Source organism: Pagrus pagrus (genome assembly GCF_965226575.1).
Source record: "Pagrus pagrus genome assembly, chromosome: 2".
Classification (NCBI taxonomy): domain Eukaryota; kingdom Metazoa; phylum Chordata; class Actinopteri; order Spariformes; family Sparidae; genus Pagrus; species Pagrus pagrus.
The window spans coordinates 1,827,780-1,848,361 of record NC_140186.1 but is presented as its reverse complement, the minus strand read 5'-3'; the positions used below and the strand labels follow the sequence as shown (position 1 = coordinate 1,848,361).

The 20,582-nt window shown below is 41.2% G+C and overlaps 3 protein-coding genes across 22 annotated transcripts in view; 1 reads left to right on the top strand and 2 right to left on the bottom strand.

Moving 5' to 3' along the window:
• Window positions 1-1,072: 1,072 nt before the first annotated feature.
• Window positions 1,073-9,214, bottom strand: cnrip1a (cannabinoid receptor interacting protein 1a). The gene is made up of 3 exons (XM_084368192.1): window positions 8,948-9,214; window positions 5,699-5,843; window positions 1,073-4,788 (listed from the first exon to the last, which is right to left on the bottom strand). Exons 1-3 carry the CDS (start codon window positions 9,124-9,126, stop codon window positions 4,624-4,626), a joined length of 489 nt encoding a protein of 162 aa, XP_084224318.1. The 5' UTR covers window positions 9,127-9,214; the 3' UTR covers window positions 1,073-4,623.
• Window positions 9,215-10,705: 1,491 nt separating this feature from the next.
• fbxo48 (F-box protein 48) lies at window positions 10,706-14,991 on the bottom strand. 4 transcript variants are annotated; one of them, XM_084368200.1, is made up of 4 exons: window positions 14,883-14,991; window positions 14,637-14,710; window positions 12,598-12,928; window positions 10,706-11,155 (listed from the first exon to the last, which is right to left on the bottom strand). In XM_084368200.1, the coding sequence occupies exons 3-4, from the start codon at window positions 12,895-12,897 to the stop codon at window positions 10,994-10,996; spliced, it is 462 nt and encodes a 153-aa protein (XP_084224326.1). In that variant the 5' UTR covers window positions 12,898-12,928; window positions 14,637-14,710; window positions 14,883-14,991; the 3' UTR covers window positions 10,706-10,993. The 4 variants fall into 4 exon arrangements, with proteins under 4 accessions (XP_084224326.1, XP_084224325.1, XP_084224327.1 ...); XM_084368199.1 differs by having other exon boundaries at window positions 14,637-14,735; window positions 14,883-14,986; XM_084368201.1 differs by lacking the exon at window positions 14,637-14,710 and having other exon boundaries at window positions 14,883-14,978.
• A 176-nt stretch (window positions 14,992-15,167) lies between these two features.
• The window catches only part of LOC311265419 (protein NLRC3-like), a 36,048-nt gene continuing 30,633 nt past the window's right edge, over window positions 15,168-20,582 (top strand). For 4 of the 17 annotated variants that reach the window (XR_014623583.1, XM_084367049.1, XM_084367052.1 and 1 more), the window contains exons 1-4: window positions 15,377-18,771; window positions 18,940-18,973; window positions 19,137-19,283; window positions 19,633-19,752. Coding sequence is in view for 16 of the 17 variants with exons in the window: in XM_084367049.1 (XP_084223175.1) it covers window positions 18,699-18,771; window positions 18,940-18,973; window positions 19,137-19,283; window positions 19,633-19,752 (374 nt within the window). In the remaining variant the exon portion in view is untranslated. The other 13 variants (XM_084367051.1, XM_084367043.1, XM_084367053.1 and 10 more) reach the window with 13 other exon arrangements.

The following is a 20,582-nucleotide window of genomic DNA, read 5'->3' as shown; positions in this document are numbered from 1 at the left end:
GCTAGCTAAAGGAAGCTGTTGCTGGCAGCTGTTAGCGGTTACCCGAGCTAAATGCTGCCACCTGTATGTAGAAATTGGTATTTTGAGCAATTTGGCACCCCCTACAGTCTCTGAGAGCAACACCACTGAAGTAAACACAGATCCCAGGTCTGTAACAGTTTGTCAGATGTAATGTAGGTGCTACTAACAACAGTCATTACATCATAATAATGTTATGTGTAGGAAGTGAACATGTCTGTACCGCTGTGATCCTCCCCTCTCACTGAGGTCACACAGTGTACACACCATTCAGCCTGTTACCCTATTTTAGGCTGATAAAAGTTACATAATGTCACTTTAAATAAGAGCTCCACACACGTGTTACCACATATTCTCTAAAGTGTGTCAACAGGGTTTTTGCAGGGAAAAAAGTATAATTACCACATTAAGATCCTTAAAATGGCTCCTACTCCGCCTCCCTCATTTAAATGTCCAGAATATATGAATATGTAAATATGTCTAATGTCACAGGTTTGACTGTTGGACACAAGACGTCTCCCTCTTCACTGTAAAGTCCATTCCCAGTGATGTTTGTCAGTCTGTCATTAAACTAACATCGGACTGAAAACACGTCATTATAAAGACGACACAGCCAACAGTGTCGTTAGTGACGTCGTCTCCTAACTGAAACATTGTAGAGCTGCCCCTGCATATCAGCAGCTCACAGAACTGAACCAGAACCAGAACTGCAGTTGTCACTACGAGCAGATTTACTGTGATGTTCATCTTGTTTACGAGCGTTTCTGAGCCCAGTTGGCTCCATGTTGGTGTTGGTGAGACGATGTAGTTCACTGAGGCTTTAACACAAAACTACATGAGGTTTTACTTTAGTTACATCAAACTGACAAACATCATCTGTGTGATGGGTTGGCATCCAAACTATTTGTGATGTCACTAATCGTAGGCCATAAAATCAGATTTTCAATGAGCTCAGAGAAGATGGTGTCAAACTCAGCACATACATCATTCAACTGTAGGAACAAGAAGAGACACAGTTTAAACATGAGGAGGACTTTAAAGCAGCACCGACACATATCATGAAGTATCTTTATTGTGTATTGCTACTTTTACTTGAGTAAAGGATCTGACTGCCTCCTGCACCACTGCAAAAGTGAAATATTCAAGTTTATAATAACTGCAACTGTTACTGTGCGATAACTTCGGTCCGGTACACTGTTTTATTCACAAAGACACTTTACACTCCTCAGTTCAACACATAACAAAACTGCAAGGTTTAGGCATTGAGATAACTTAACAAACAAACAAACAAACATCATATTTGGCAAAACGAGTCCAGCCATGCAGAAAACAGACAAAAAAGCACAAAGTGAAGCACCCACAGCCTCTGATGAGCACCGAGAGGAATCGTCTCCTGCTCAGCAGAAGGCTGAAGGACGAGTCTGGTGATATTCTACATTTTGTTTGCTGATAATAAATAAATCCCATTAAAAGACTCAAACCAACAGTGAGCGTGTCTCTAACACGTATCACAGCCGGATGTATCCTCGTCCTCTGTGTCATAGAGCTCCAGTAAAAACACACGAATGAGCCACACTGCAGGTCCTTGAACACACCGTCCTGCTGCCACAAATACTCACCAGAGCGCCAAGTGTGGATTCATCCGCTGCTGAAAATAGTCCCCAACAGATGCACTTTGTCCTCCTGTTTGTTTGATAGAAAGCTGCTGTTATAGGAAATGACTGAAAAAATAAATGAAATGACGTATTTATGAGGTGTTTTCAAAGATTTACGTCTTCAGTAGAAACCAATTTTGTTTTTAGGCTAACCTGTTAGCTAGCATCGTCCTGGCCTGGGATTGTTCAACTGAATGTAGCTCTGTGGTAAACACAAGACTGTGATACTCAACACCACTTTATGATCTTTGAAGCTAAATGAAAATGAAGCTAAAGTAAAAAGCTAATAAACAAACAACATCACGGTCACATGACTTAAACGTCTCCACCACTGAGCGTCTTACTGCACAATTACTATCCAGGTTTTCTATAAACTGATCAATGCACAAGTTGTAAAGTCAGAGTGAGAACAGTGTGTAACTAAAGTGGGCCTGTAAAGACGGACTAGTGAGGAGACGAGTCTCCGTGTTCGCTGTGAGGACGTTTAATGTCCCCGACAACCTCTGTAGTCTCATTTAGACACTTGTTAAAACACATAAACGGGGTTAACCAGCTTGTGTTAACCACAGACCTTATTTCAGACATTAACAACCCATTAACTTTGAGACGAGCGAACCAAAAGAGCAAAGACGAGAACTTATTTCCAGGTCTGAGGACGTTCTTTGTTTTTGTCTTTTCATGGGATTTATTGAAATTTAAATAAACACCAACCTAAACCTTTTAAAAGTCCACCGTCATCCACTCACTCACACTGTTACTCCTCATATCTCCTGTGAGGTTCGGTTCCTCCTACAGAAATCTACTTTGAACTTTTGTTTTTGATGGACTGACACCAGAACATTTTGCTCATCAGTTTCAGATCACTGGAGAGAATATCTGAAAGAGATCGATCCATTTCACAGAGACGGAAATGTAACTTGTAACAGTGTTTGTGTGTTTTTGGTGGATTTTTCCTTTAAATAACACAATACATGACACATAAGAAAAGTCCAAACTATCACAATGATGTCCACGCTCTCACATGTCATCTCTTCTCTCTCTCAGACACATCCACACATTTAATAAATAAGATAAAATACGTCTTCCATCCACAGGTGTCGTCCATCCTGGTCTCCAGCAGCTAGCACCATGCTAACCGGTGCGCTCGCTCCCTCCCGCCTTGTGCTGCGATGAAAATCTAATTATCGAGGGGTATTGCTCAAAACGCAGAGGCGTCTTTAAAATACACCTTAAAGGAACACTGGGAACATTTTGTGAATAACACTTTCTACTCCAGAGCGAGTTGAGGAGATTGATATGAATTTCACATCTAGAGATACAGTAGGTCCGGTATTTAGCTTAGCTTAGCTTAGCTTAGCTTAGCACAAAGACTGGAAGCAGGGGGAAACTGTTAGCCTATCTTCCTCAAAGGTGAACAAATATACCTTCCAAAACCTCCAAGCTTTACATGATGTAACGTGTTCATTAAAGATGTGCAGAAATAACATTTAGCAGCTGTTAGCGTAGTTTTAGCAACTGTTAGCATTGAAGCTGCTGTATTTGTTGGGAAAGCCCTGTGCTGTCCCACTTGTTGTGTCCCCCCGTGTTAGCTATGACAGGCATATATGGGAATACTGGTTTGTTTCTTGAGGCTAACGAACATTAAAGACACGACCACGTGTGCGTTGCAGCCAAAAGTTTAACCAAATTGAATTTTGTTGCCAAAAACTTCACCCAGTGGCTTCGTCCAAGGGATTAAAGGACTGAATGTCCACAGCTCTACTGGGACTTGAGTAAAACATCTGGATTATTACTGTGATGGGTTTCCTCAGCCTTCTGGATAGCTGCTTTGAAACCGGTATAACATCCAGAGAACCGGTCACAAATGGGCCTCCAGTCTTTGAGCTAAGCTAGGCTAACACCTCCTGGACACGTATCTGTGCTGAACGCACTGAGATGAAATTTATATTAATCTTTAAACCTTGTTCAGACTGCAGGCCGATCAGATCTCTGAAGACAGACTGTCCACACCGAGATCAGATCGGACTTTTAATGTCCAGACAGCACCAACCTATCTGCATGGGCTGCTGCGGTAACGATGTCGACTTCAGTAACTACGTCAGCTGGTGACGAGGCTTCCCAAACGATTTCGAGTTCGACTCTGGATTTGACGTTGTTATCTTGTGTCGCATTGCGAGTGACACAAAAAACACTTTAAAATCCTTCTTGAGCAGCCAAAGTGTCTCAGCTGCATCTGCAGAAATCACATTTCAAATCAGTGTGGTTTGGATCCAATTAGCAAAAATCACATTGTTTTTTTTTTTCTCTGCCCAGATATCACAATATGATAAAAAACAGATTTGGGCCGGCTGTCTGAACAGAAGTTTACCGTCATCTGACAGTAAGTAAGATGGCAAACAAGCTTTATTCACAAAATGTCCGACTGTTCCTTTAACCCGACGCACCGCTGCTTTAAAGCTACAGTCTGCAACGCTTCACATTCACTTGATGTTTGATCGCTGAAAGGAAATCCAGCCACAAAGAAGGTGACGGACTGAAACTGAAGAGCTACAGACAGACACAGGAGCGTTCCTCTAGAGGAAACTGCACTTCAAAGTCAGATCTTCTCTGTTCTGTCGCTTTGATATAAAACATATTAATCCAGCGAGCGTGCAGTTAACGTACGTCACTGTGTTCTGAATACTAGCTACTGCTTTTCAAACTATTCCCTATTCGCTGTCATGTGAAGCTGCCGAGTGCAGTTTTAAAATGAAAACCCGTTCAAGACCAGCATAGCAAACAGCTTTTTTCTCCCCTTTTTTGATAAAACAACACAAATACCAGACCCTCGCTGACATGACGCCTGCCTTTAAGTTAAGGCTGTCCTTTTTAATTGTGGTGCTGATGCTTCAAAGGTAGTTCTGGTTCAGTGATGTCCTCTGCTTGGTATCTGGTGTGTGGATGAGCTGACTCAGTTGAACGCCTCCTTGTTGATCCACATGAGGGTCCGCGTCTCGTTGGGCTTGCATTCGTACTCGATGCTGCTGAATTTGTTGCCGAACTGGCAGTGCTCCCTCTTGTAATAGTTGTAGTATTTCGCCTGCCAGACCGTCTCGAACGTTCCTGCCTTGTTAAACTGAACAGAAAGAGAATTGATTGATTGATTATCAAAATGAGGATTCAGATCTTTAAATTTATAGATCAAGAATGCCCAAAACCACCGCTGAGTCACATTTCTGCATTTCACTTCGCCACAGTCATCTGATAACTTATCGCAGGTCACCGTCAATATGTTTATACCTGGTAGTGATCCGATCACTGTCGGACAAATGGACACGATGTTTTTACACAAAGAAAGAAAGAAGTTCATGTAGAACATCTGCTGAATCTACAGGAAGGCCCAAATAATGAAGAATTTACATCGACTCACTAAATTGACATGATTGACATTTTTTTAAGGGAGTCTGGTGACTTTCTCCACGGGGACAAAGAAGTAGCCTATACTGGTTACTGTTTAGTGTATTTGTAAAATGTGACATGTTTAGATCAATAAAATGTTTCTTCTTTCATAAATTGAGTGTAAATGGCGAAATCAGTGTAAACAGTGTGTTCAAACAGCTGCTAAATGTTGGCAGGTAAGACTTTAGCACTTTAGACACAGAAGCAGTCAGGCTGGTACAGCCATGTTGCCACAAACTGACACTTTTTACAAGGAAACAAACAACTGACTGTTTTCATTTAATGCTGAATTTACAAGAAGCCCCAAGGTTTGAAATCTGTTGTAGCCGTTTCACAAACTTTGTTGAGTTTCTCCTCATGAAACAACTCTTAAAATCACTACATTTGTTAAGGGAGTCTGGTGATGTTGTGGTTACTGGTGTGTTCACAAACATCTGCTGCTAACATTGGCAAGTGGCGTCCATCATGTCCTACATTGATGACGTCTTGGTGGTCATTTACACTTTTATTCAGAGCTGTCCACTTCGGATCACCTGAGATCACGTTGATTCCAGGTGCAAACATAGTCTGCGACTCTGCTGTCTTACCTCCATACTGACTTGGACAGGTTGCCGGTCTCCACTCTTGGTGTGTGGGACGCCCTCAGTGTCGTACTGGGCGTGATAAACCACCGACTCCTCGTCTCGGGACTGCTGCTCCAGAGGGAAGATGATGCCTCCGATGTTCATAGTGCTGTTACGAAGAGAAAGACGAGGAAGCAGTGTGAAGAAGAAGAAGAAGAATCCCTGTTCGTCACATACAATCATACTGACAACAACAAAGTGAAACTTGGTCCCTGCATTTAAGCCACGGGTTGGAAGCAGCAGGCACCCGGGGTGTTTTTACAGTATGTGGGGGAAACCGGAAGAAACCTCCGCAAACACAGAAAGGCCCTTCTTCCTGTGAGGCAACACTGCTAACCACTGGGCCACTGTAGTACAAAAGAGTCCGGACTGGCAGTCACACCTCCTCTACGTTAGCACTCAACACCAGAACCTCCTGTTCACACTGTCCACCCACGACTGCACTCCCAGAACTCTACTGTGAAGTACGCAGACGACACCACCATCATCGGCCACATTATAAACAACGATGACAGTTCGTGTCAGGAGGAAATAAGGAATCTATACAATCTATTGTCTGATTACTGTCTCGATTAATTGTTGTACATAAAATGCCAATTTTAATCTGATAAACTGTTTCAAATCAATTCTTTTGACAAACCAAATCTGTCCCAATTTTATGGGACAAAGAAAAGCAAAAAAAATGCTCATTTGTGAAGCTACACCAGGGTTTGTTTTGACAGGGTTTGTCAAAATAGTTGACAACAGTCTTGCAGAGTGGTGCACACAGAACAATCTACTGCTCAACGCCAGCAAAACCGAGGAGCTGATTGTTGAGTGTTGAGCTCCTGGCAGTCAACATCACTGATAATCTATCTTGGTCATCACACATCACCACCCTGGTTACAAAGGCACTACTTCCTACGGAAACTAAATACTGGGACAAGATCCCGGTCGACTTTAACAGAGGAGCAATAGAAACATCACAGACTGGCATGGTTCAACACGGCCTGGGACAGGACGGCTCTACAGCAGGTGATTAGAACCACCCAGAACATCACTGGTACCATCTACAGAGCATCAGTGACATCAGTAAAGTGAGACGTCTGCACAGAGCCCAAAGATAAAGATAAAAGACAACACCCAGTATCTGCTGCTGAACCACCAGACTACAGAGCAGCTTCACTCCTCAGACTACAGAGCAGCTTCACTCCTCAGACTACGGAGCAGCTTCACTCCTCAGACAACAGAGCAGCTTCACTCCACAGACAACAGAGCAGCTTCGCTCCTGTCACTCCTCAGACTACAGAGCAGCTTCACTCCTCAGACTACAGAGCAGCTTCGCTCCTCAGACTACAAAGCAGCTTCACTCCTCAGACAACAGAGCAGCTTCACTCTTCAGACAACAGAGCAGCTTCGCTCCTGTCACTCCTCAGACTACAGAGCAGCTTCACTCCACAGACTACAGAGCAGCTTCATTCCTCAGACTGCAGAGCAGCTTCACTCCTGTCACTCCTCAGACTGCAGAGCAGCTTCACTCCTCAGACTACACAGCAGCTTCACTCCTCAGACTACAGAGCAGCTCCTCATGCAATCCAGTAGATGGTTACATATTACACCGATTTTAACCTCCTTGAACTGGCTTCCTTTGAATCCATTTTAAAATCTTGGTGCTCACTTACAGAGCCCCGGCTCCACACTACAAGTCGAGCACTCCACCCAGGGTTTTTTTAGTGTTCCTCAGACACATCTCAAGACTCGGGGTAATCTCTCCGTTCAATCAGCAGCTCCCGAGCTTTGAATCAGTCTCCCTGCATGTTTGAGATCTTTGGATTCAGTGGACTTCAGTGAAACCTTCCTTCTCAGATGGCAGAATATTAGGTCTTCATGTGTTTTATCAGCGCTCCCTCTGTATTTGATGTCGATTTTATCTTGAATTTGTATCTATTTGTTGTTTTTATTCTATTTTTACTTTGTTTGACTGTGAAGCACTGTGTGGCTGGTGTCTGTGAAAGGTGGCGTATAAATAAACTTTGCTCGGCTGCTTTCTTCAGCCCTCTGCTGTGGGACGTATTTGACAACATTCAACATTCAATCTAGAGATGTTAATAATTAATCGACCGTTAAGAATTTAACCGATAAAAATGTGTAAAGCAACGATCAGTGATGGAACAGATACATCAGAAAGTATCTTGTGACAAATTACAAATAAAAATACAAAATACTGTCATAAGATAATGTATTTAATTAAAATATAAGTCATGTGTCTTTACATAATACAAAATAATAACATTTTATAGAAAGATATTACAAGATATTATTATTATAATAATAATAGTCATGTAGTCTCTTCAGTGTGGGCTGGATTTTGTTGGACCAGACGACATTATTTTGTGTTATTTAGTTTATTATTAAGTAACTTCATGTTAATTTTATCTGCTCTTTTAGCTCCTAATGTAGCGACTCTGACTTCACATCCATTTCATATCAGTGGTTAATGGAAAAACATCCAACATAATGAATGTATTATTAATGATTAACCAATAATTGATTGTTAAGGACGCAACAATCAATCAAAGAAACTGCTTTAAAATTTGCATCTCTAGTTTGATCGACTAACACATAGTGTGAGGGAATGATAATATGCTGTTTACTGAGTGGAAGATGTATTTTCAGGCTGAATAAAACATGATTTCACATTTTACTTCACACTCACACTGTGACTTTGTCATTATAACTGCATGATCGTTGACTTTTAGTTCCCCTTTACCCTCCTGTTGGGTTTAGTGTTACAGATGCTGCTGTCATTGAGGCTTTGGGTCCATCAGAACCCCGCCCTGCTGCACACTGACTGCACTTTAACTAATCCAGCATCAACAACAGAGCCGATCTCATGTGTTTGTGTGTGTTTGTCTATCAACACACACACACACTCTCTCTCTCTCTCTCTCTCTCTCTCTCTCACACACACACACACGCACACATGATTTATTCAGGCGGACATCTGATGCTGCTGCAGCCTGCAGGAGGAGGCCTCAGACGGACTCGTGCACGGTGATCACTGCTTTATTGTCAGTTTATTCATGTCTGGTTATTATAATGCATCGTACAGCTGTGAGCTCTGTGGGTTGGTTCTGATGAGGGGACGGGTCCACTGTGAGGCCTCCTGCTGCAGACACACACCGTCTCTGAGCTCATGATGCACAAAATCACATTCAAACTGAGTCTTCTTACGTGGCCTCGACGTTTCCAGGCTTCACCACCACCTCGATCTTGTATTTGGAGCCTGTGAGCAGCTTGATGGTCCGGCTCTGGCCGAACCGGGTCCCGTCCACCTTGAAGAACACGGGCCCCTCGTTGGGCTGGATCCGCAGGGAGATGGAGATGTTGATGATCGGGGGAACGTCGTCCATTGTCCCGGTTTATCTGGGTCAATTATCGGTCCCGCACCGAGGGAGAAGACGGAGGATGCGGTGATGCTGAGGAGGGACCAGAGGCAAGCTGCACCGCGCGGGGCTTCCGGTGACGACTTTCAGAATAAAAGCCATTTTGATAACCAAAGGCCTGTTTTTAATGTTTTACTTTGTTCAAATATCTCAAATATATTAATTTGAGTATTTAATATGACAAAGAAAAGCAACAATATTCACATTTGAGACGTTAGATCAGAGTTTGTTTCCTCTTCTGCATTTAAAAGACAGAAACAGCTGACTGATGATTCAAATAAGTGACAATTAATAGTCTGACAATCAGCTTTAATCCACTAAACGTCTTGTAATTATCACTTTAAATCATTTATTAAGTTCATGAGAAATCAATCAGTGACAAGTCATTATTCAAGCAGGTTATTAAACGTGAGAATCTATAGTAAATTAAATATCTTTGGGTTTTAGACTGTTATTATAGATCAAATCAGTCAGTTACTTAAAAATAAAGCGGCAGGATAAAATTGAGAAAAGTGAACATTTTGTTGAATCACTGATAACGAATGAAATAACATTTTTAAAGGAGCAGTGTGTAGTTTTTGGAGAAGAAATTCAAACTAAGAACTTTAATATTTACAATATTAATGAGGTAATAACACAAACGTTTTCAGTCATTGTTTATTTAGTTTGTTTAGGCTGAAAAAAAAAATCAGCCAATGAAGATCTTTGTCTGCTCATTAACATTTCTTCAACAACACTACAGACTGCTCCTTTAAGTCCACGAAAACTCAATCAGTGACATATTTCTAATGCAGGTTATCAAATGTGAGAAGTTGATGCTTTTCCCTGTTATAGTAAATTACATGTCTTTGGGTTTTAGACTGTTGGAAACTCATCTGAAGGCCTGTTTTAATATTTTCTTCTTGTTTCATAGACCAGTTAAAAAAAAAACCCAAAAAAAACATTTATTGCTGCACTGATAATGAATAAAATAACATTTTTAAAGGAGCACTCTGTAGTAAACTGAATAAAGAAAACTGACAACACAATCTCATACCGTTTCACTGTGTTTATATGTGGCGGACCCTGCCACCTTTCTAGCTTCAACAGTGTTCTGGGACCTTATTTTCCTCTAAGAACAACTTGTTTATTCACATTTCTGAGTTTGTATTATTACCTCATTAATATTGTTAATATTAAAATTCTGAGTTTGAATTTTTTCTCCAAAACTACATAATGCTCCTTTAAGTTAATTTATTTTCATCAGTGATAGGATAGAAAAACTGACTCTGATCATCAGTAAAAGAATCAGATCTGATAATCGGTCAACCGTTTTAAATATATATTCATGTATAATTTACTTTTACTTTAAATACTTAAATACATTTAATATCAGATACTTTCAGACTTTTACTCAACTACTATTCATATAGGAGACTTACCAAAGTAATATTTTACCACTTTTACTCACGTATGACCTTTGAGCACTTACTACAGTCATGAATGTAATTTAATTCTCCACCATCACCAATATTTCATCTGTAATGCTGTGAAAACAAAGACTTCCTTACACTCTTCAACACGATGTGTTTATTGCATCTCAGCCATATTTACATCACGATTCATTTCAACCATTAATGTTAATATGTCACTTGTTTCCTTTCTGTTTCTCCATGGTGCTTTTTTTCTTAAAAAAAAGGAATACAAAAAGAAAAAATATGTACAATTGTTTGTGTGTATTGGCACAAAACACACAATTATAAAAGATATATTAGAGTTAAAAAATCAAGACACTCTGAGGTGCTCGCGGTGCTTTAAATAAAATCCTGTATGTGGCAGCAAACGTTGCCGTCGGTCATCTGTCCAGCTCAGCCTGCAGGATCTCTCCCCACGTCTCGGCGTCCAGCGGCGTCATCTTCCTGCCGATCAGCTCCTCCGCCGACCTCACGTGGCTGTAACGTCCTCTCAGCCAGTCTCTCTTCAAACAGCTGCGAGTGTAGTTCCTCACCAGTGTGACCTGCACGCAAAACACAACAACCTTAAAGCTCTAACGGCCGCTACACGTCCCGTCTAACACCTCAGACCTTTAACCTCTGAAATCTCTTAATCGCCTCTGAGCTCATCTGAAGCTTCAGTGTGTTCACGCAGGTCAACGTCGTCGACAGATCACCTGACAGTGTGACATCACCTGTGAACAGCACTATCACGTATTCTGTCTCTCTGTGACGACGAAGTACCTTCAACTATGGTTTTTAAGTCAAACATTATTCCTGTCACAGTCCAGCTGTTGATGACGGGTCGTTGGAAGACTGGAGGTTCTGTTTCCACCCGTGTCTGTTGGTTGTTGGTTGTCACAAAAACTACTGAACAGATTTCTACAGAACTTGGATGGAGGATGTGTCTCAGCCCAGAATAGACCACATTAACTGGTGTGGATCCAGATATAGAGACGGATACAGGAATGTTTTTATACACTTTCTTTAACGTTGTGAGTTTGGAGGACATTCTCGTTAATTTCTCAGGAAAATCAGGCGTATTTAGGTGGCTGGTATCTATGAGTGAGTTTAAATCATGGTGGAGCAGTTTCACAGGCTCCTACCCTGAATTAAAGGGGACTGCTGGGCCTTGGTGCAGGTATCTGCACAAAATATATTACACTGATACTGTATTTATTGCACATTGTACATCATCTGTATATATTTTCATCTTATGATCTTATTGTTTCTTGTATCTTTGTACCTTTTAATATTCTTAACTTTTGAACAATAAGTGTTGAAGGCAAAGGAAGAATCTCATTGTTCAGGAGAACTTGTTTGTTGAACTGTGAATATACAATAAACACTTTGTATTTGTATTTATATGCACTGTACTGAGTGTCATCTTACTTCAAGATTGCCTTTTTTTTCTCACTTTCAACATGTTTTTAGGCCATTTGGTGATATACAATGTTTTATTTTAAATGCATTTTTAATTTCTGTTAATGACATTTTCATGCCCCCGTAAAGCACTTTGAGTCGCCTTGTGTCTGAATGGTGCTGTACAAATAAACTTGCCTTACAATAGATACCTTGATATTTTTCTAATCTCCTCAGAAGCACTTCATTCATGTTGAGACTGGACGACAAAATCAAACATCACAGTATTTCTGATCAGATAAACCTACTTCGATATCGATGTTAGAACGATATTGTTGAGATGACTGTCGGTACTTTCACTATAGTTATCAGTGACGTGGACGTAATGACGAGTGAGTAAAGGCAAGTCTTGGAGAATGACATCATTTTACTGTAACACAGCCTTTAAAACCAGGAAAAGACAACTCTTATGACGTAACGTGATATAATGATGTCTAGAATCTAAGACAGTATATAGTCTAATATCACTATAATGATATATATCCTGCCCAGCACTAACAGCTCCACTCTTTTCCTCTGTCTTCCTGCTGATGTGTTGACCCACCTTCCAGGACAGGCCGTCTCTCCTGTCGCTGTCCACCTCCCTCTGACAGACGGCTCTGACCGGCAGACACTGCCTCCTCCACAGCTGCTCGCTCTCTTCGATGATGTGATGCCACAGCTTGCAGGTCCGCGAGGCGCTGCACAGACTCTCTGCGTCCAGCTCGCTGAAGATCTTCACGCTCATCTCTGGCGGCAGCGTTTCTGCAAAGTTCTGACGGGGTCTGTCGCAGGTGGAAATCAGGGAGGGTCGTCTTCCATAGAGGAGAAACACGGGCGAGGTCCTCCTGAAGTCATGCTGCATAATAACTCAAGAGTCCAACAGTTTAAACAGCCTGGGAAACAGAAGGATTCAGAGCAAAGACACAAGATATTATTGTACGAGACGAGATTTGTTAATGTGAAACAAACTGAAGATCTTTGGTCTGATAAAGGAAAATCCAGTCATTAGTCTCCAGCTGCTTCAGTTGTTTAGCAGAATGCTGCAACTCTGTTTTATGATGTTGATGTACATATGATACTGGAGCTTAAACACATATGTTCAGTAATACATATGTTTGTAATTCCTCTAAAAATGTTCATTGTTTATGTCTATCTGTGTATTAATCCAACAAACCCTGAACAGCCACATGTGACAGCTATTCTCTTCAGGATGTATGACACATTTGCAGATATCAATAATTAACCTTGTATCAGAGCTGATAAGTGACTGAAGCCATGCATTTAATGTTTCCTTTAAATAACAACTCACATGAACAACACAAGTCTTAATGTCCCTTTACTTTATCAAAACACGAGTGTCAGACTGATTTTTTTTCTATTTCTACGCCATCATGAAGCACAAAACCACCACAGTCAGTTCATATTCGTATTATCTGTCTTCCTGTAGAGTCTGTGGATGAACTAACGCTTCACTTTATGCCCCAAACTGTGAATCTCAGTGTAAAAACAACAGATTTCTACAGTCACGTTCAGCTACACGAGTCTCCTCTCCGCCCCGGCTAGCAGCTGCTCGGCTAGCTAGCTAACAGCGACTGGAAAACCCTGCGGCCATTTCGCAGTTTTCACTCCGAATACCTTTCTTAAATATACAGGAGAAGGCGGGTAGAAAATGTCTGCCGGTGTATTGAAGAGAAAAGACTTTGATATGTCGTTTTAAATGACATGTTTCTTACCGGCAATGTGTTGACTCGGTGTCTTTTCTGACAGCTGACTGTTTAAATGTCTCAACGGCTGTTTACACACAGACACACGTCATCGTGTTTTGAGAAGGTGCGCATGCGTACAAGGGTCCCACGCCCACTACCCAGACATAACAAAAACATTTTCATTTTTCCAAGTTTCTCCATCGGACATTTCACTGAAGCCAGTCCGTCACAAATAAATGAGCTAACCGTATGAAATACACGACTCACTGTATTTCTGGATAAGTTGCGGTGCTTTTATCAAATCGGCGAATGGCTGAAATATTCACACAATAAAAGTCTACCACCACCAGAGAGGGACCGTGGTGATAACTGTGAGCCAAATCAAAAACGTCACATTCAAGTCACGCACTGTGTTTTGCACGTCTGCCGAATTAAAGATTGATGTCTACTTATTAACAAACCATCTTGAGATTTCTTTTATAAGGACAAACATTTCGCAGATAAACGCGATCATTTTAAATTGAGAAACTTTAAGATGGAATTCGGTGAGTGTGTGGCCGGAAGTCTATCAGCAGCGCCACATGTATACTGCGCATGCTCCGCTGCAACCCGGAAGTTTTGAATCGTGAATGTCTGTGAGGCTGGAGTATATATACCGGGTAGATGAGTGACTTTTAGTTCTGGATCTCTCAGGAACATGAACAAATACATGTTCTACATAGAAAGATCTTTTTAGAGGGACACATACACATTGTAACTGTGGTGTGATGCTTTATAAATGAAAGAAAATCACTTAATCCATTGATCAGTTTTACACTGAAACATTGTACATAAAGCAACACGTCATATGCAGATAAATACAATAAATGTGACATCATCGACAAAACTGCCCTACCTTCAGACAGACATCTACTGATCTGTACATACAGTGAATGAGCTCTGATTACTGCAGCCACACAGCGCCACCTACTGGTCAACAAGGGCATTACACAATCTGAACGTGAGGCACAAAACACACATAGGGAGTCAATACAAAGATGCTCCAACACAAGGGAAAAGTGAGATTCACTCAGACTAATAACAAAACAAACATCATAAAACAAAACAGCTGAATCTCGGAACAACAGGGACATCTACTCACCAGTGACGTCACAACGAGCCGACCGCTCAAAACATGTATTTATTACAAAACAAACATCAAAGAGTTCAGATGTATTTCTTACAGTCCGTTATATTTATTGGATCAATCAGAATATTTTCTAAATGTAAATAAACATGTTGTTGGACACTGTTAGACTCCGTGTAGCGCTGCAGCCGCTCAGCCAATGGCTGACTGTTGCTGAGACAGAAACACACATAGCAACGGGTCATTTAGCCAATTAGCGTCGTCAAATTCGATAAGCTCGGGACGGTTAGGTATCCTAGCAACGAGAAACACGCGTCTGAAATCGAGATGGCGGCGTCAAGTAGACAAGAACAAGAGCACACAGGGCTTCAGCTGCCCACAGACTGTGTAAAGTCTCTGCTGAACCCTTTCGAAAGCAGAACTTTAGGGGGAAACTTCGTGTTAGAGAACTTGGACCTGAGAAGCCCGGTCTGAGTTTAACACAGCAGACACATGAGAAAGGTAGTGTACCAGAGGAGCTTCTCTCTGAGCTGTATGACAGGAAGGCTTGGCTAACTGGATGTAGTGTTGCTAATGCAGTATTCTGCTTCCCGTGTTTACTCTTTAAAATGCCGGGGACAGATACTACATGGACTGTAACAGGAGTTAGAGACCTAAAACTTTATCAGAGCGGATTAAAAAACATGAATGCTCGAAGGTACACATGAACAACGCTGTCAAGCTAGCCATGCTAGGCAGGACTAGCATAGCTGCTAGCTGGATGAAGGACACGGGATTGCGGTGAGAAAACACAATGAAGAGGTGGACATGAACAGACATGTTTTATCGAAGATCATTGATTGTGTGAAATTCAGTGGAGCTTGTGAGCTGGCATTGCGAGGCCACGATGAGACAGCATCCTCCGACAACCCCGGCGGTTTCCCGGGATCAGTCGATCTGGCGGCGTCGCTGGACGGTGTGTTAGAGGAGCAGCTGAAGACCGCCACTGTCTGTAAAGGCACCCCAAAGAGGACTGCATGCTGTCGGTTCTTCGAGACTGCATTCCCGAGGATGTAAAATGGGCAGATTATCTCGCTATCCAGGCAGATGAAACAACAGACACTGCCACTCACTGTCAGTTGGTGCTTGTGCTGCGTTACACTGACCGCCTGAATAACGAGTTCATCCAGCCTCCAAACGACCGCTGACAGTCGCCACTGCGGTGTTGGAAAGGCGGGACAGGTGGCGTGCAGCGCGAGGCTCAACACGTTTACGGGAGTGCCCACTACGGACACTGTTACGGTCATCAGCTGAACCTGATGATGCAGCAGGCAACATCCCACATCACCAAGGTCACACACACACACACACACACACACACACACACACACACAATAATAATATATAATAGTAATATGCAATAATATTGTAATTGTGTATTAAGAGTATTCACTAATATACATCTCATATCATTGTCATTATCTGTCAAACTGTTGGTTTCTAAAGGGCAATTAAATAATTATTGTCTATCCCTAAAACACTGATATCTTTTGGTTTGGGTTCTTTTATTGGTGTAGCAGCTGGATTTCTGCGTTGTGTTATGTAGTTAGGAAGTGAGACGCACACTGGGGTTGAGCATCTATGGGAGTTTTAATCTTCAGAATAAAGAAAAAAAGACACAGGCGTCACACACACCGAGCCACACTGCAACTCTCCACCACTCAGCTCCGAGCACACACAGCTCTGTCTCTGTATATTACACAAAATATATAGCATAGCTCATACTGTATTTAAATTAATGAGGAGATACAGTGCAGCATGTAAAACAAAACCCAACATTTGTAAAACCAGGATTCAAAGTGCAATGAAAATGCATTAAATCTTTCCCACATATCTCCCACAGTCTAAAAGAATTAAATTAATTCACCCACGTTAGCTCATTTTTTATGGTGCAAAAATATGAAAAAGTGAACTGAATTATACAACTAGTATACCTTCAGAATAAAGAAACACTGCAACTCTCCACCACTCTACAAGGAAAAATGTAAATTAAAAGTCACATAACATATGAAATAATAGTTATTACACAGCCATAGCATGCAGAGCACAGCCTCATGACATCAGCATGAAAAAGAAAGAAACAGAGGGAAAAAAACGGTTCAGCTAGCATAAGGCTAAGTTAACTAACTCTGCATGAATAACTCAGTTTGAGATTCAATTTACAAGTTGTTAATCAATGGAGGCTTGACCAAAAGTTTCGTTAGCATGTTACATTACAGCATATATCAACATATTGTGGTTTTGAACGGGAAAAAGATATAGTAAATAAGACAATGGAGAGAGTGCCTCATAAAGTGACTCACCAGCTCCGAGCACACACAGCTCTGTGACGCTAGGTGGTGCAACGCCAAAACAACACCCCAGGGGAACAAAGGGCATACAATTGAAAATCACCATAGGAACCTTTCTTTTTCTTCTTTTACAGGAGGAAAAAAATCATTTTGGGGAAGTTCACAACACAAAAGAAAGATTTTAGGGAAAATAAATAAACAAAACATAATAAGAAAATTTGACTTGGCTACATTGGGATAGTTACTGAAAGCTTCTGGCACATACAGCCCCACCTAGAATATTTTTCACCAGCCGCCACTGGTTGTCTGTAACATTAGTATATATGTTGTCTATCAGTGTGGCTAAAGGGTAGAGTCACAAAGTGGGCCTGGACTACGATGAGACATTTTCTCCTACTGCTGACCTGACGAGTGTCAGAGTGTTAATGCAGAAAGCAGCACAGGAAAACCTGATTCAGCATCAGATGGATGTCAGAATGCCCCAATAGACTATGAGATGTTCATGGAGCAACAGAGGATATGAAGTGGACTCTAGCACAGACGGAAAGTTGGTGTATAAGCTGGAGAAGTCACTTTATGGGCTGAAACAGTCCGGCAGAGACTGGAACAAGACGCTACATGATTATCTAAGTGAGAAGCATTTAGTACAAAACCCTGCTGATCATTGTGTTTACACAAGGGAAACAGGAAATGAGAAGGTGATCATAATAATATGGGTTGATGATGTAATCATCACTGCCAGTGATGAAGATGCACTAAAAGTTGTGAAGGAGACGCTCACAGCAAGATTCAAAATGAAAGACTGAGGAGAACTGAGACGTTTTCTTGGCGTTGACTTTGAGCTCAGTGATGGATGTGAAACAATGTCACAAAATAAATGTGTTGAAAAAGCACTTGAAAGGTTTAACATGCAAAACTGTGAACCTAGAGCGACACCTTGTGACCAGAAACTGAACTACACTGATGATGCAGAAAAGATGAGTGACGTCAGAAAATAGAATAGAATAGATATACTTTATTGATCCCAAGCTGGGAAATTAAGGTATAGCAGCAGCATTACACACAGAGACAAGTGACGACACAGGGAAATAAAAAGAACAACCTAGACATATTAACATAGCAATATAAAATGTAATATAAAAAATGTATATATGTCTATAAAAAATATGCATACAAATGTATAAATGAGCAGTGTTGATGTATACACAAGCAGTATTTATTGTAGTGCAAAATAAAATATAAGGTGCAGTGAACAGAGAGGCAGCTGGCAGCCTGATCTATCTAACTACATGTACAAGACCCCAGCTGAGTTTTGTTGTCAGCAAACTGTCGCAGTATTTTTCTGAGCCAACAGAAGAGCAGTGGACTTCTGTCAAACATCTACTGAGATATCTGAAAGGCTCAGTTTCATCATCTCCAGGCTGCATACTCTGGGACAATAGGTGGCGGTATGCACCTTAAAAGTCATGGTTGCAACCCGCCATGAAATCAGAAGAAGAACATGAGAACAGGGAGGATGTCGCTCCATTTTAAGAGGACGGAGCAGAAGGAGAGCAGCTGCAGTCTGAGGCAGGGTGAGTGTTAACAACACATTGTGATTATTTACTGTGACTTTACTTACTGTGAGTCAGTTTTCTCCCTGTGGACTGTGGAGGAAAGAAATGTTGGAGTGAACTCAACACTTTGATTCATCTGTGGACACAAAGTCCTGATTGGCTGAATAATCCTCTTTAAACCTGCAGTGACCCAAGAAAACAAGCACAGGTGTGAAGAAAAGTGAGCAGGTGGACTTCTGGCTGCTTTTATTATACTGTATAATGTGTGTGTGAAGGGGAGAGAGAGTGTGTGTTACTTCTGATCTCTCCGTCTTGTGACTCTTGAACAAACTTGTGTCCTGTGTCTTGTGTCCTGAGCTCACAGCTACTGTTTCACCTCTCAGACTGACTTCAGAGCAGAAGATGAGTGTTTGTGTGAAGGAGGAGGAGGACAGAGCAGAGTTTCCAGTATCCAGCTGTCTGTCTGTGAAGAGGGACCGGTCCAAAGGTCCTCCAGACTTCAGTAATGAACCTGGACCATCAGGCTCAAAGTAAGACACCTGATACTAACTCATTTATGTGACTTTTTTCTGTTCCCTCTCTCACTGCCGTGCTTTGTTTTGTTGATTTTGTATTTTTATATTCAAAATTCATGTAAAATTTATTTTCTACCTAAATCTAACAGACTTTTCACGGCTCATGTTCCTCTTACTATCTGTGGCAGCTGTCAGTCTCCTAAAAAGCTGAAATCTGATCTAAGAGGACAAATAGAAACTTTGAAAGCTCCTTTTTATCAACAGTAGCAGTAGTTTGTGTATTTAGAGCTTCTTAAATGACTTTTCATCAGAGAATTTCTCAAAGATTCGTGTGATATAAATACAAACATGTTGGTGTTTGCAGAGTTCAGTCCAACAGACAGAGAGCAGAGTCTCCAGTACCCAGCTGTCTGTCTATGAAGAGTGACTGGTCAAAAGATGAACCTCTAGCCTTCAGTAATGAACCTGGACCATCAGATTTAAAGTAAGACACCTGATACTAACTCATTTATGTGACTTTTTTCAGTCCCCTCTCACAGTGACATGTTTTGTTCATGTTGTGTTTGTATTAGGACTTTGACATCGAACTTCGGTATTCGGATATAATTCGAATATTAAAAAAAAAAAGATATTCGAACGAATATTGGGCAGCTTCTAAATATTCAAACCTATAATAAGCATTATTTTTGGTAAATGTGTTTGCCTGAAAACGTAGTTTTCAATCCAGATTTGAGGCTTTTTTCAGCCTGTTTTGTGAAACGCGAGCTCATGAGCATTGATCACCTGGGGCTTCTGTACTGATGACGTTATCACGTCGTTAGCGCCTGACGCCTGTTTACACTCTTTCACAGAAAAACAATGGCGGAGCAAAAGGCTGCGAGTGCGGAAGGAGAACTATACACGCCGGAAAATTTAAGGAGTAATGTGTGGCGCTTCTTTGGTTTCCTGAAACAAGGAAAAATAATGAGAAAGGACAAAGTTATTTGTAAAATATGTAAGACTAAACTTATCGACCACTCCACGACCAGCAACTTGAGAGCCCACCTGTCAACACTTTTCTGTCTATTGATTGATACACTGCCCTCTGGTGGACAGAACATAGAACAACAGAAAAACAACTTTCTTTTGATACTAATATAGGTCTTACTGGAGGCATTTAATGATCAAAATATTATCAATAAATATTCGAATATATTCGAATATTAATATTAATAAACAAACGAAGTTCGAATATGATTTTTTGGGCAAATGTCAAAGCCCTAGTTTGTATATTTCAACAACAATGTATTTGCTAACTAACTTTAACAAACCTTT